The 16,106-nt window shown below is 33.4% G+C and overlaps 1 protein-coding gene across 2 annotated transcripts; it reads right to left on the reverse strand.

Moving 5' to 3' along the window:
* Positions 1-938: 938 nt before the first annotated feature.
* Positions 939-15,528, reverse strand: LOC123907843 (50S ribosomal subunit assembly factor BipA). 2 transcript variants are annotated; one of them, XM_045958239.1, is made up of 19 exons: positions 15,058-15,528; positions 14,891-14,965; positions 13,969-14,119; positions 13,064-13,132; positions 12,806-12,978; positions 12,251-12,388; positions 11,732-11,857; positions 10,888-10,986; positions 10,553-10,673; positions 10,398-10,461; positions 9,497-9,551; positions 9,297-9,421; positions 5,490-5,563; positions 5,154-5,203; positions 4,913-4,999; positions 4,461-4,511; positions 4,298-4,381; positions 3,548-3,598; positions 939-1,396 (listed from the first exon to the last, which is right to left on the reverse strand). In XM_045958239.1, the coding sequence occupies exons 1-19, from the start codon at positions 15,370-15,372 to the stop codon at positions 1,313-1,315; spliced, it is 1,992 nt and encodes a 663-aa protein (XP_045814195.1). In that variant the 5' UTR covers positions 15,373-15,528; the 3' UTR covers positions 939-1,312. The 2 variants fall into 2 exon arrangements, with proteins under 2 accessions (XP_045814195.1, XP_045814193.1); XM_045958237.1 differs by having other exon boundaries at positions 9,297-9,551; positions 15,058-15,463.
* Between the last annotated feature and the right edge of the window lie 578 nt (positions 15,529-16,106).

Below are 16,106 nucleotides of genomic sequence, written 5' to 3' on the forward strand. Positions count from 1 at the left end.
TAATCTTTCCCAATATTAATTTGCTCATGTTAACAAAATTACAATGGCCTTAAAAGCGTGAAACGTCATGCTAAATGCAAATCATTAAATTAAATAAGCAAATAAAATTTAAAGCTTAATCCTCTAAAACAATTAGGGCTCGTTTGGTGCGCATGACAGGATATGATATAAAACAGGATAAGGATATAGGATACGATACCAACAAGATAACAGTTATCTTCAGTTATCTTATCTTGTGTTTGGTGCACACAGGATAACAAACATGATAACTATTATATCATGTTTTTAATACATACTTGCTCATAATAATATGATAAGATATATAAAATATTTAAATGAAAAAATTACCCTTGTAAATCAATTGTTATTTTTTTAAAAATTATTTTGTAATACTTTGAATTTTTTAAATAAAAAATATAAATAAGTAATCAAATAAATTTATATAGTTTTAAATAAAAAACATGAAAAAATAATAAAGTTTAATTTTTTATATGAATCATGATCAAATAAATAACCCAATAATATATACATATTAGATAAGCTAAATAAATATATGATATATCTCATACGTAAATAATAAAAATATCATTGCAAAATAATTATATTTAATTTCTTATAAAATTTAAATTAATATCCATATTTTACAATTTTTTAATAATTAGTTTACTTTAAAATATTGTAATTTTAGTATAATTTTGATTTTTAGATTATGTAAATTACAAAATTACCTTGTGAGAAAATCACATGTATATTTAAAAATTAATTATTTTATTATTAATTTACTATTAAATTATTTTATTATTTATATTTTATTAATTTTCATTTTTTTTATTTTAAAATATATTTTATAGAATAAATCAGTAAAAAAAATATTTTATCTTATCCTGCTGGTAACCCAGCTTAAATTCAGGATAAAAATTTTAACTAGAGAGACAAGATAGGATAAGCTACAGGATTAACTTATTATACACTGATGTGTATCACCAAACACTGGACTGAAACAGGATATGATACAGTTATCATATTCTGTCTCTTATCCTGTGCACCAAATGGGCTCTTGTATATAAAAACTCTATAGAACATAACAATGAGTACTTATTTCTTAATCAATAGGCAATTATTAATCATTTCTTAGAAATACAAAATTTGGCTGCATTATATCACTATCAAAGAATATTGAATTTAAGTTAGAACCTGATGATGAAAACGTTTGCTCGTGAGTCGTGACGACTATATCATGTATGCTGAATAAATTGATGTTACAAAATTTAATTGAGGAAAAACACCTCATTCCTTTGGCTTTTTGTCCTCTTCATTCCTTTTGCCTTTTACTCATGGTTTTACGCTTGTTAGCATCAAGGTATTTCTTTCGTAACCGGATGGTCTTTGGGGTAACCTTCATGCCAGAAACAAGGTCACCATCAAAACAATAAAATAATAGTAATAGCATTTAGTCACATTAAGATTTATCGGAAAAACCAAGTCCCACATTGATTAAAGATAAGGCCTCAATGGCACCGCTCACCTTACAAGCCGGTTTTCCGATAAGGCCTCAATGGCACCGCTCACCTTACAAGCCGGTTTTCCCTCACCTTGCAAGCTGATTTTGCAAGGATGGGTTAGACCCTATGTTGCACGGATACTCCGTTTTAGACAGAGTACCGGTACCAGGTACGTACCGGATACTGGTACACATATGGTACTCCCATGGTACGTACCCTCAAAGTACTGAGTTTTTTTTTTCATGCGAGTACACGCGTGGTACTTCCGGAGTATGGGCGTGCTACTCTCAGGATACACACATGGTACATATTTCATCAAAAACTATTTTCATTTTTTTTGCAACACTTTTCAATCCCATTCTTTTTTTATTTGTTTATTTTTTTAATAAAGATTCACTTTAGTTTAAAATTAGAATCGATTAATTCTGCTTCCCTTTTTATTTATTTTGAAAAGTAGAGCCGCATAGTATCACTACGAGAATGGATTCTCTCATTACTTGAGAAAAATAGTAGAATCATAACCATTGATTTGTGAGGAGAGATAAAAGAGAAAGAGAAAAAAGGTGAATTAAAAGGTAGAGATTAAAAAATTGAGGAAATTGAGGAAAATAAAATTGAGAGAATCCATTCTCGTCTTACTACTACTCATAATTTCCTAAACGTGTAAACCACAATATAACAACTTTTAAAGTTTGCTATTTTTTATGTTTAATTATTTGGTTTAAGAATATAATTTTATTATTTTAACTATATAACTATATTAAAAAAAAAAATATACGAGCGTACTCGTACCTTAGTTTTTTTTTAAATGTCATACCACGTACCGGTACCGTACCCGCACCTATGCAACATAGGTTAGACCCAATATAACACTCTAATATGGTATTAGACCATCATTTCGGGTCACCCACTATTTATATCCATGCACCAAGCCCAATAATGTTGGGCGTGAGCGAGTGTAATGGAAAAATCAAGTTCCACATTGATGAAAGATAAGGTCTGACTAGAGTTTATAAAGAGTTGCACCCTTCACCTTACGAGAGCTTCTTTTGGCACCCTACCAACATCTCGCGCGCCCTTCTAGTTTTCTATTTTTCCCTTTCACTACTTAAGTAGCGGACATTATGAAAATGAGAAATTTGAGGAGAAAACACCCCCTAACATGAAAATTTCAAGATTTTAAACATCAACCACTTAAGCGGGCGTTATAAAAAAGACAAAATTGAAAAGGAAAAAACGCCCCCTAACATGAAACTTTCAAGATTTTACACGTCGACTATTTAAGTAGTCGACTATTTAAGTAGCAGACGTCATAAAAATGAGAAATTTGAGAAAAAAACACCCCTAACGTGAAATTTTTAAGATTCCACACGTCTGCTACTTAAGTAACAAACTATATCCGCTACTTAAGTTGTGAACATGGGTATTTTGGTAATTTTGCAGGGCACGTGAAAAACTGGTTTTGTAAGGATGAATTATCCCAATATAAAAATATAATAAGATTGTTTGTGTTTCTTTTCCCCTTTTTCATTATTCCATTTAACATGTGCTGCATTCAAAGTGTTCATATTTGTGCGTTATTTGGATGAAGACCATTTGATCTCAACTTGTCCGTCGAATTAGGGTGTCATCATATTAGCCTTCTAAACATTTTTATCCCAGTAATTCCCTTCCTAATCAAATTGTCCTCATATTATTAGTCCAAAAAAATAAAAAAAAATTAGACTCCATAAAGATACAAAACTGTCAACAAATTCATCCATACATAACTAAAATGATGCCGACAAGGAACAAATTTGGAGACAATTCTTGAAACTTTTGAGGAACTAGATTGAGGGTGGGAAATTAGAGGACTAATATGGCTACCAGTTAAATTGTTGAGGGACTATATATTTGAAGAACCAATTCAGGGTTTAGTCATAAAATTTTATTGGTACTGGGCATGGAGTGGAAGCGAGCTTGGGATGAAGCACTCTTACATATTATCATCGCAAACATCAGATGAAACTTTTTGCAGTATTAATAAATTTTAGATTAGAATGTACCTCGATAAGCTCGTCTGAAGCTACATACCCTATAGCTTCTTCCAGCGTCATCTACAACCAAAAAATATTAGGTGTAAGCAAACATATTAAACTCAAGAAACATCATCATATTAGGCCTTTCCACTAACTACTTTCCAATCACAAGCAACATAATTCACTCAAAGCCACAAAATGATGCCAGGTCTACTACATAAAACTTGCTAGGTTCCTTGAAAGATTTTGGCAATAACCAACAGCAGTGGAATCCAAGAAACGCAAATGACACAGCATATTGAAAATATTATCATTTCACCAGTTGATAAACCATATGACCGGAAAAAGAAAAAAAGATAAAAAAAAGTTCTCTTATGCTACAAATCATTATTTAAAATAACTAAACAAACAGAAACTTCATAAACTCGCACAATTCGATCAGAGATTTTAAAAGCATCTATGTTATAAACAGGCAGATGCAATATCATAAATACTGAACATACAGGAATATGTAAGTTTTTCCTTGCTTTAGACGGACACGTCATCCCCTCCCCCTAGATTTTTTTTCCCAGTTAAAAAAAAAACTGATTTTTAAAATACCAGGGCCTGTGAAATCCTAATTATGTCTTATCAAATGATGAACCCTTCAACTAATTGCTGGACATCTTGGTGTTTACATGCACTTTAACCAAAACCTAAGTAGGTATCAGAATTCTCGATTGTCTAAAATAAGCAAGATTTAATTTAAGGGCATAATTTTAGCGCACAGATACATACAAGGCGAGGAGGAGTCAGCTTCACATTCTCATCCTTGGAAGCAGAACGTATATTTGTAAGTTGTTTAGCCCTCACTGGATTAACCTGCAATTTATATCAGTCTTTGTCAGTGAGTCACCAACAATGACGTAACACTGACAGTTAGGCTAAGAATTCTTCTTACATCAAGATCTGTATCCCGTGAATGTTCTCCAACAATCATTCCATCATATGTCTGTAAATGAAAGAACAAGTATTACATGCAGTATGCACGAGAAACATATGTGGAATACAAGCAAAAGCTAGATGAAATAGTATAATATAATTTTAATTAGCACACTTTCTTGTGTTTCACTATACTCCAAGGTCAAAGTATTTGAACATCAAAATGAAAAATCATGGCAAGAAAGTATTTCACTTGAAATTCAGTTTTTCTAAATTTAACTTTAATGTTGAATAAGGACATCAATGAACCCATTGTCAGTCCATAGCGGCCAAAACAGTAATAGAAGAGGTCACGGATGATTTTCTTTGGGGGGTGAACAATTTTTTTTTTAATTTAAAAAAAGTGATCCAGAAGGAAGGCATACAATACAACATCTAGTACATGAAATAGCAGAAGGGATTGGCTCCTACCTCCATTCCAGGAGATACAAAAAGAGTCCCACGAGCTTCTAAGCTCATTAATGCATGAGCTGTGATCGGACCATAACCCACTGATACCTGTTCAATTAAGGGAACAACAGTCAGTATGAACAAGTTCAAACACTTATTCAAATCACACTCAAAACAGCTTTATGATTTAAAACGGGTATATCAGGTGAGTAGTAACTCGGTGTTAATACTTGAAGTAAAGACAGACAGCCAACAAACATACCAGTACTCCTTTCCTCACATTGCCAAGAGGGCCTCGAAATTTTTCATATGCTGCACGGTTACAATAATGCACATTATAAAATATATGTATGGATGTAAGCTGTATGTATAAAAACAACTCTGATGGCTTCATTGCAAAAATCGAAGTGCTCAAAATTAGTATGGGAAGTTATTCAAATATGCTTGCAGCATGATCCACAAACATAAATGAGCATAACCTAAATCATGGGGGCAACTAAACAGCATGATTTAGAAAACATATAACAATCATACTGAGAATCAGCATCTTTGCATGCCAGTTGGAAGAAGATAATTTTTTTTAGCAAAAGATGCATACTGAGGAAAGCACGGTGCATGAACCCAGTTCCACGCGTCTCACTGCTGAATATACTCCTGTAACCAACCAGGCCCCTGAACAAACAGAATTAAAAAAATTACATTTGTTGCACATTTGATTTCACTATAACTGTAACGCCTGTTAAAAAATATTAATATGTTATCCATATGATTATTTCATAGGATTAGTCTCTTATCTTATCATATCTTTGACTATCCCGGAAGATTAGTTTTCATATTTCTCTATATTATTATCATAACTTGTTTCCTTATTTAATTATGATAATAGGTTTGTGGCCATGTATTTGTGTAAATAAAGGCTAGTGTCCAGCCTTTTTTAGTTAACAGTCATAATTGTCAATCATATTAATTTCAATACTCGAAAGTCTTTATTCTTGCACTTCTCTCTTTATCAAAACCCTATACTATCTGTCTGGAAAAACAAGATTTATAAAAAATGTGGAAAAAAGAGACTTAATGGACATGTTATGGAGCTATGTTCATATATATATATATATATATATATATATATATATATATATATATATATATATATGTATTTTGTCCAAAAACAAATGTTCTTATGGGTCTCACTAGGATGTTCAAAATTTTGTACTTTCATTGTCAAATTTTGTTAAAATATCATCTTTAAATTTGATTGGTTTGTTTAATGTAATGCAATTTATACATATTGCCAAATATAATGTAATTTTATCAAGTATTTGTTCAAAAATGGATATTATTTAGTTTTTTGACAATAAAATGGATAATCTCAATAGATCAGTTTCTTATCAGTATTCTAGAATATATCTGATACGATCACGAGTTTCCTAAACATGTGGAAGGAAACTTATAAAAAAATGCATAAAAAAAATATTTGGATGAAGATGCTTGAGCCCAACTTGAAGCCCAATTCATATGATAAGAAGCATCCTTGGGCTGAATTGTGGTCTAATAATATTGGACTAAATAAAAAAAAACAATTAAGTCCAATTTTCTTTATTTTTATTGTAATTTTCGTTTTTGGTATTAGGAGAGTTTTTAGATGACCTTTAGTTGCTCCCTAAGCTCTCTAGATGCTTCCTAGTGGTGCACTAAGTCATTATAGTGGCTAGTGGGAATTTATAAGCATGTTAGTGGGAATTTTCTAAGTCCTATGGTGAATGTATGGTAGTGGACAATAAATCCTACTATGTAAGGATATGCTATAAATAGGACTATCATGTACTTTTCAAACAACTTGGAATATAATCTAATTTGAGAGTTTCTCTTGTGAGAACTTTTTCTTTGTTCTTGTGATAAGAACATTGTTCTTGAGATAAGAACTTTATAGTGTTGGTTCTACCGGCAGGTCGCGGTTAGGGTCACACTTTATTTGATAACTTTGGTTCTACCGGCAGGTCGCGGTTAGGGTCAAGTTCCCCTTTTCCTTGATAACTTTGGTTCTACCGGCAGGTCGCGGTTAGGGTCAAGTTCCTCTTTTACCTGTTTTCAAGACGATCCTAAGCAGTCGCTTATCAGTTGGTATCAGAGCTTCGGCTCTTGAAATCAGGTTTGATCTATCATTTTTTTTATCTTGTTAAAAAAAAAAGAGTTGAAAAAAAAATATGGAGGAAGAAAAGCATGTCTCCATGAAACATTTGGAGAAGTTATTATTTCAAGAATTTCAAAAGCTTCATGAAAAGTTTGATCGCATAGAGAGGAATTATAGAAAAAATTATAAAAAAAGAAACGGAGAAAAGGAGATAGAAAATAGAAGAATGAAAAGTGAGGGACAAACGAAAAAACATATTGCAAATTTTGATGTATTTTGGGGTAACTTCCAAAATAAAGAGATTGGTAGAGAGAAAAGAAAACAAGAGAGCAAGGAGAAACTTGAAAGTGAAGTGAAGGGAGAAGAAATTATTGAAAAAGAAATTGAGAACATTTTTGTGGCTATCGAAAATGTCACCATTCCTAAGAGTGAGAAAGAAAAAGAAGAGATTATCGAAAAAGAAATTGATAGCGTTTTTGTGGCTACCGAAAATGTCATCATTCCTTTTAATAATGTTTATTTTACTTCTTGTACTCTAGAGTCTTTATCTCAAGGAGAAGTTAGTGAAGAAGATAGAAATCTTGCTTTTGAGAGAAGTAAAGAAAAGGAAGTAGAGAAGATGGAAAATTGTGAGAGAAAATATAATGATGTTATAGAAGTGGAGGAGAAAGAAAATATTGAGAGAAAAGAAGAAAAGAAAAATGAATGTGAAGCGAAGGAAATTTATGAGAGAAAAATAAATGAGGAGGTTGAAAAAGATGTCAACTTTGAGAAGATTGAAGAAGAAAAATTCAACTTGCAAAAAGAAAGGGAATATCCAAAAGAGAGAATTTTTTTTACTAATCCTTTAGTTATTTATGCAGGTTTGGATTTGAGGACAAATCCTCTTGAAGAAGGAGAGAATGATACGATCACGAGTTTCCTAAACATGTGGAAGGAAACTTATAAAAAAATGCATAAAAAAAATATTTGGATGAAGATGCTTGAGCCCAACTTGAAGCCCAATTCATATGATAAGAAGCATCCTTGGGCTGAATTGTGGTCTAATAATATTGGACTAAATAAAAAAAAACAATTAAGTCCAATTTTCTTTATTTTTATTGTAATTTTCGTTTTTGGTATTAGGAGAGTTTTTAGATGACCTTTAGTTGCTCCCTAAGCTCTCTAGATGCTTCCTAGTGGTGCACTAAGTCATTATAGTGGCTAGTGGGAATTTATAAGCATGTTAGTGGGAATTTTCTAAGTCCTATGGTGAATGTATGGTAGTGGACAATAAATCCTACTATGTAAGGATATGCTATAAATAGGACTATCATGTACTTTTCAAACAACTTGGAATATAATCTAATTTGAGAGTTTCTCTTGTGAGAACTTTTTCTTTGTTCTTGTGATAAGAACATTGTTCTTGAGATAAGAACTTTATAGTGTTGGTTCTACCGGCAGGTCGCGGTTAGGGTCACACTTTATTTGATAACTTTGGTTCTACCGGCAGGTCGCGGTTAGGGTCAAGTTCCCCTTTTCCTTGATAACTTTGGTTCTACCGGCAGGTCGCGGTTAGGGTCAAGTTCCTCTTTTACCTGTTTTCAAGACGATCCTAAGCAGTCGCTTATCAATATCCTTAAGATTACTTTCCGTGTTTCTTTTGTTATTATCATGACGATTTATTACCCTATTCAATTATGATTTTGAATGTCAGTTAGTGTTTGGTATTTTTGTATCAAAAAGCATAATCATCAATCATATTGCAGACCGTATTCATAATTCAAAATATTCATTCTTTTTCTTCTCTCTCTGTCTCTTCATAGATATAAGATAAATAATGGACAATAGAGAACTCAATTCCCAAAGCTCAAATTACACAATTAACTCTATGAGACCAAACAGTAAATCAAAAATTTCAACCGAGTTAGTAAGATGTGCTGTCTGCAACCAATTCTGACGCTGAAAGCAATTTTGAGCGAGAAAAACTGAAAAATGTATCGTAAGTAATTGAAAGGCATCCAATTATTGAAGAGACACTTAGATTTGCAATATCCTGCTTTCATTTTTAATCATCTCAGAGCAAGATTACTTAAGAAAGCCACTGGGTTGGCAAAAGGTTATCATCACTCCCACGAAAGAGGCAAAGGGATATACATATATGGTGTTTTCTCCTAACAGTGTTTCCATTAAAAATATATACATGTAAATGTCTTTACCTATGACATGTACAGTACACGGGGTTATAAATCAAAGAGATAAAGTCAAGATGGAAAAGGAGACAACAAAACCAACCTTGATGGACAAGTCAAACACAATTTAGTTCGACCAAGAGCTCCCGCGACAGGACCCATGTCAGTAATCTCAGCTCGTCGGTGAGACAAGGCCTCCATTACAAAGCCAACGTGCTCATCATTTACCTGGGATAGATCCATTATGATGTTAAAAGTCCAAACACATGCACAAGCACACTGAACACCAAATTGAATTATTACCTCAATTGTAACTTCTTCTATTGGCTCAAGTTTCTGACCATTGTCAGTTTTATACCTAACAAATCCAAAGCAAAAGGACATTAAAACAGAATAAAAACACCAACCAACGACGCCATAATGCATATCATATAATTTGACCAAAATTACTGAACTATCAATCAACATACAACATTTGGCCAGATCGAACATTTTGCATGGGCAGACCTTTCAAGAATATTTGACATTTATGAAGAGAAGTATCAATACAGCGAATTCAAAAATAAATGAGCAGCCTTCAAAACTCTCCCTGACAGACACCAGCTCAGTGCTTATTGGATTTTATTAATTCATGAACTTCTGTATCTGTTATTAAAATCTTATTGTTTTAGGAGTCTTATTACATTACCAGTGCTATTTCCTGGACTTGTATTAGATTTAGAATGGTGCTGGAAATAGGAGTACAAGGTTAATGTTATGCACCACATCACTAATCACTACTATATCTCTTGTTCTTTTCTATCTTTTCACAATAATTTCTGTACTGGATACCAAACCAATCCTGAGGCTCTGACTTAACAATAAATTAGGTCCCTGACAATGACATGGTATTAGATTGCTGCGACCGAGTGTTTAGGAGATCAATTCTTGCAGTCCGTTTTTTAAAATTAATTTGAGCATATAGAAAATGAATTTGGGCATTATTAATGATCTTATATAGCTTAAGCTTTCTAGGAGAGCTGGTCTTTCAAAAATTCAATAGTCTCTGCCAAAATATAAGCAATAATACACAGGAAACTTACAGCATTCACTCAGTATTAAATAGCATGACAAACTCAAATACAGTGCTAAGCAAGCAAAACCACATAAAGTCAAAACTGATAATCACACCAAAATTTCAGAGCTTCAGTCCTCAGAAACTCACATGACTTTAGGTGGAGAGACAGATAGCTCAAATCCCTCACGCCTCATATTCTCAATTAAAATACCTGTTAACATAAATACTTTGAGCCGATTCCTAAGCACAAAATGAATCATAGAGTTTTAACATGTGTGCAATTTCAAGAAACAAGAACATACCCAGCTGTAGTTCTCCTCTTCCTTGAACTTCAAATGTTTCTGACATGCCTGGAAGCACATTTACGGCAAGGTTGGTTTCAGCTTCAGCCATTAGTCGATCACCAATTTTTCCCCCAGTTAACTACAAAAAATCCAGCATTAGCTCGTTTACTTGATAGAAACAATAACTACAAATTTAATGACATACAAAAACTATTCATGGAAAAACTATATAATGCAGCCTCAATGATGACAAAAGGGTCAAGTTTAAGCATGGATTTAGGAAATCTCTGACAAGATTTCACATAAGCTACTGAAGCAGTAAAGAAAGTAAAGGTAACACAAACACAACTTACATGAGTACCGTCACGGCCCGCTAATGGGGAGTCATTTACACCAAAGGTCATAGAAATTGTTGGGGGGTCCAATTCAACTGTGGGTAATGCAGACATAATCTAAGGCATAAAAACACAAAGTTACTTCTGTCGCCAATTCTGTGATAGTAAAATTCTCAAAATACAGGACATTAGTTACATATAAATTGGTTATTGAACATAAAGAAAATAAACAAGAGCTTACGGTTGATCTCAACCAGCGAACAAATGGATAATTTTGTTAGGAAATTATAAAACTACTGATGCATATTAGAATATTTGGTTTTATTATTTTATTTAGGGATTTATTCAGGTTTGGATTATATTACTCTAACTTAGAATAGGTTACTAGATAATTAGAGTGTTTGGCTTTGTTAGTAGAGTGAACATTTGAGACACTTTTTTTTTTTGGTTTACAGTGGAGCTGAGGATCGAGCCTATGACCTCTAACATACTACCCAAACTCCTCACCACGTGACCATATTATAAGATGTTGAATTTTCCATCAATCAAATAATCAGACGAGCACTACGCCTTAGAGAAGTACTCTAGGTTTATCCCAACTCCCGAGTACCAAGCCAAGAGGACTACTCATGGATTGCCCTACAATAAGTTTGGTATTCAAGAGCCTAATTTGACACCATTATAGTTTGGTACTCTTGTTTGAACTTTGAAGTTATCTGCAATATTAACTATTAAGCATGCTTATGTCTTGGTTTAAAAGTTTTATAAAAATGGAAAAGGGAATCATGAAGGTTCAAATGATCCATGGTCTTTTTCATTAAGCTATAAAAAAGGAGGCATAAATATGAAAACTTATAAATACCTCCACAGAAGTGACTGTATGGCCGATTGATGGACTTGACAAACCAGCAATTGAAACTATATCCCCAGCTCCAGCACAATCAGTTACAATCATGGTTGTACCCCTCTTTTTCATTACTTTCACAACCTTTTAAATTTAAATGAAAACTCGTCAAATTAGTGTTTCCAGTAGAAGGTCAATATATATTTATCTCATAAATGCTATTGTTAATTGATAATAGACAACAGGACTTCAACATTTCAGTTATTATGTTAGCCATTATAGAACAATTTGTATTTAAGGAGCTATGTACAATGTACTGCTTCCATAAATGATTTTTTTAAATGAATGATACATGTATATTAAGCGTTGTCTACACAGTGAACAGTAAGAATGTGTAGTGGATAATTTAATAAATTAAACATTAACTGAAAAATACTGAAAACTATTTAACTCTTTGCCATTTACCACCATAGTATCAGACCAAATTACCATTCTATCCAATTACAAATGTAATGGAGAGCTCATAGATCTACACACCTTTCCATCTTCAATTTTTTCGGCGCCAGAATCTTTGTTACGTAGTCCGTGAACCCTGTCACCAACACGAACAACCCCGGAATGCACACGACCAGTCAAAATCCGCCCAAGATACGAGTCCCGCTCCATCATTGAAACCTGAAAATCACTATTAAGCATGGTTTTTCACTGATCTGAAAGTATAAATCCAAGAACAGTACGGAGAAACAACAATAAAGAGGATTTATACAAGAACAAATGAGACCAGACTTTCCTAAAGCCATTGTGCTTATTTGATCTCTTATAATTAGTTATCACTTGTGATTGTGATTATTATTTGGATAGGGAATCAGATTTTGAAGTAATGAACCATGAACATTCATTTTGGATTCAAAATTCAATAATAAATAAGATCGAGCCATCTGAATCATCTATACAAACTTCCCTTATAAAAGGGAAAAGTGCATTGGCAACAAAAGAAAAGAAACACTGCATCAAAAAGGAAACTTCCCCAAAAGGAAGCTTATCACATAAAACAGACACAATAATAAATTCAACAATATTTTAAATACCGACCAGCATTTGGAAAGGGGCATCAATGTTTGCATTTGGTGGAAGGACATGTGATACAATGGCATCAAGCAACTGTGACATATTTTTGGCTTCGGCAGGAGGATCCTTGGTATAAGTGGTGGATGCCCATCCTTCTTTAGCAGAAGAATAAAGAACTGGGAAGTCAAGTTGCTCCTCTATAGATACAAATAAAACATTAAATTTCAGAAAACAGAATTTGAATTACAAACCAATCAAGCATAATTCTCATATCTTGTGTACCTGTAGCACCCAGATTGGCAAATAGATCAAACACCAGACTCTCAACTTCATTGCACATCTCCTCGGTAACTAAAAGAAATAAAGATCACAAGGTTTAGGGTCTGTGATTTCCACGCAACACTACAAACCTATAAATCAGGTACAATACAACTCTAAAACATTACTATTCAACAAGTTATGGGACAGCTTTTAGTTGCAAGTACAACATAGCCTATAAGACAATTTTTTTTTATCAATTTTCTACTCAACAGTCTCTCTCTCTCTCTCTCTCTCTCTCTCTCTCTCTCTCTCTCTCTCTCTCTCTCTATCACATCTCTCTCTTCTTTAATATTAAAAATGATCATATATACACGCAATAAAGGTTGTACAATACAAAGAAATATTGAAGTAGATTTCACATTATTTTGTATGTAATGTGTTTGTGTGATTATGCTTGATTTATGACTCAGTTTGCATCAAATGCCCCCTTAGTTCACAACAATAGAAGTACCTAAAAGACGCAGAGAAGAAAATGTTGGTGAGACAGTTAAATAGTGTCTTGATTTCACGTGATTACTGCATTACATTATTTTTTGCTTCTACAAGTAAGCGTAATTTGAGAAAGTCTTAGGATCAACTTTAATGTTTTATTATGTGAAATTTGGCATGAAGGAGAACAAGAACAATGTACTCAAAATCCAGAGGAAGAGTAAGAAACCCAGAGGAAGAGTAAGACTGTAAGAGGATGCATGGAAAATGAGATAGCAATTGGAAAGATTGGAAAAAGAAGTTGGTGCTATTTCTTAGTCTTCGTTTCAAAAAAATTGTACATGTATACCATAAAAAAAAAATCATGTCATCAACTTAAATTCTATTCTTTGTAAAAATGGTACTGAAATATTATGGCAGAAAAATAGGGAACTAACCTGATGGCCGATCTACTTTGTTTAAAAGAAGAATAGGCCGCAACCCATACTTTAAGGCTTTTGCAAGAACAAACTTAGTTTGGGCAAGTGGACCTTCCCCAGCATCAACAACCAAAACTGCTCCCTCAACCATACCAACTACACGTTCAACCTAATAATAAACCAAACACGAAAATAATAAGCGTAGAACACAATCAGTATGCAGTTTTCACAAATAGTAATTCACATTGAAAAAAAAAACAAAACTTGATCATCTAATAGCAAAAGAGTGTGTTCAATCCTGTAAGGTCACAAAGAAAAAGTACAATCTTCGATGACATAGAAAGTTTGTTTTGGATTAGCTTATTTAAGTTTATCTACTCCCATAAACACTTGGAAGAGGTTAAAGAAATAACTTGTGACATGTACATAAGTTGTTTTCAACTTATTTTCATAAGCTCCTCAGGAAAGCTGATGAAAAAACGCTGATAACTTATATGAAAACAGTTTGACAATATGTGATATTGGATAAACAGCTTATAATATAAGCGCGTGATAAGCACTTACATATAAGCTATTTTTATAGCAAAAGATAAATTGTTTTTATATATTCTACGAACTCTTTTCATAAGCTATATTGGAGAACTTATGAAATTAAGTTGAAAAAAAACTTATGAAAATTGTCATAAGTTGGTTCTCCCAAACAGTCTCACAAAACTTATATAGTAGATAAGCTCGAATAGGCCAATCCAACCAAACAGGCCCTCCTTCACATTGCTTATACATATGTGACGCGTTTGTTTATCTAAATAGGACCTAAATAACATAGCATCCTTTATGTTAATAAGAAAACCATTTTTTTAGTAATCAATCATGTTAAGCTATGCAATTAGCATTTGAATCCAAACAGGATATAGTTTAAACTTTGAAAGGCTAAATTTACCTCACCACCAAAATCAGCGTGTCCAGGAGTATCCACCAAGTTGAGCTCATTTTCTTTCCACAAAACAGAAGTAACCTGAAAATCCAATCAATCAATGAATCAATTAATTACAGTTCTCACATAATAACCTTGAATTCATTCGATCATAATAAAAAGTGAAACGGAACCTTGGAAGATATGGTGATGCCGCGCTCAATTTCGAGATTAATGGAATCCATGGCGCGTTCGTGAGGGATATCAGCACCGCACTGACGGAGAAGTCGGTCCATGAGAGTTGTCTTGCCGTGGTCGACATGAGCGATGACGGCGACGTTGCGGAGGCGGCTAGGGTCAGGGGATACGGTGGGATGGGTGGAGGCGGCGGGTGCGGAAGAGAAGGCACGGGAGAAGAAACGAGAGGGAGATGGAGTGAAAGGTGAAGAAGAGGAAAATGATTTTTTGGTGGAAGAGTAGAGAGAACGGAGAAGAAAAGGAACCGCCATTAAACCACCGTGTTTTTGTGATGCGAGGGTTTTAGCGTTTTAACGCTACCATGAAGTAAAAGTAAAGCAGTAGCCGCTACCCGCTAGTGAGTGCCACACGTGTGTGTGGGTTTATGGCGAGCTGTAATTTTGCAAAAAAATAAAATGCAAAACACTGCGCCAGGTAGGGGTCGAACCTACGACTTTCTGCTTAGGAAAAAAACGCTCCATCCACTGAGCTACAAGCGCCGCTTTGTTATGGTAGAGTGTATAATAAACATAACGTGAAGCGGAACAAATTTATTGTTGTTTTCTTTTCTTTTCCAAGGGGTAAAAACAAAGATTTTAATTGTACAATCAAAGATGTGTTACAATATGTTTCAAAAATAAAAAATATATTACTATATCATTTAATGAATGTGACATATCATGTATTTTTAAAATATATTATACGTTGGTATATTATTGGACATATATGTAAAATAAAAATTAAATTCAAAAATAAAACAAAATGCATACGAGATAACCCCTCTAAAAATACTATGAATCTATTATATTTTTTTTGAAGGATATGAATCTATTATAATTATCACCTCAATAACATACCTATACATATATCCAAATAAAAAATGCATACCGGATAACTCCCCTAAAAATAAAACATAATGAGCAAGGTTATCAAAACTGGACCGGCCGGTCGGACTGGTCGGACCGTGAACCGGTCATGAAAATGGTTCGGTTTTGAGCAAAAAACG

Source organism: Trifolium pratense, linkage group LG2 (assembly GCF_020283565.1).
Source record: "Trifolium pratense cultivar HEN17-A07 linkage group LG2, ARS_RC_1.1, whole genome shotgun sequence".
NCBI lineage: Eukaryota > Viridiplantae > Streptophyta > Magnoliopsida > Fabales > Fabaceae > Trifolium > Trifolium pratense.

Excerpts from the sequence above, each read along its gene's own strand:
- LOC123907843 (XM_045958237.1), bottom strand. The coding sequence starts at position 15,372 with ATGGCGGTTCCTTTTCTTCTCCGTTCTCTCTACTCTTCCACCAAAAAA. Across the intron at positions 12,389-12,805 it reads ATGCCCCTTTCCAAATGCTG|GTTTCAATGATGGAGCGGGA; the intron begins GTCGGTATTTAA and ends AGTGATTTTCAG. Across the intron at positions 9,552-10,397 it reads GTCTCTCCACCTAAAGTCAT|GTATAAAACTGACAATGGTC; the intron begins GTGAGTTTCTGA and ends TGGATTTGTTAG.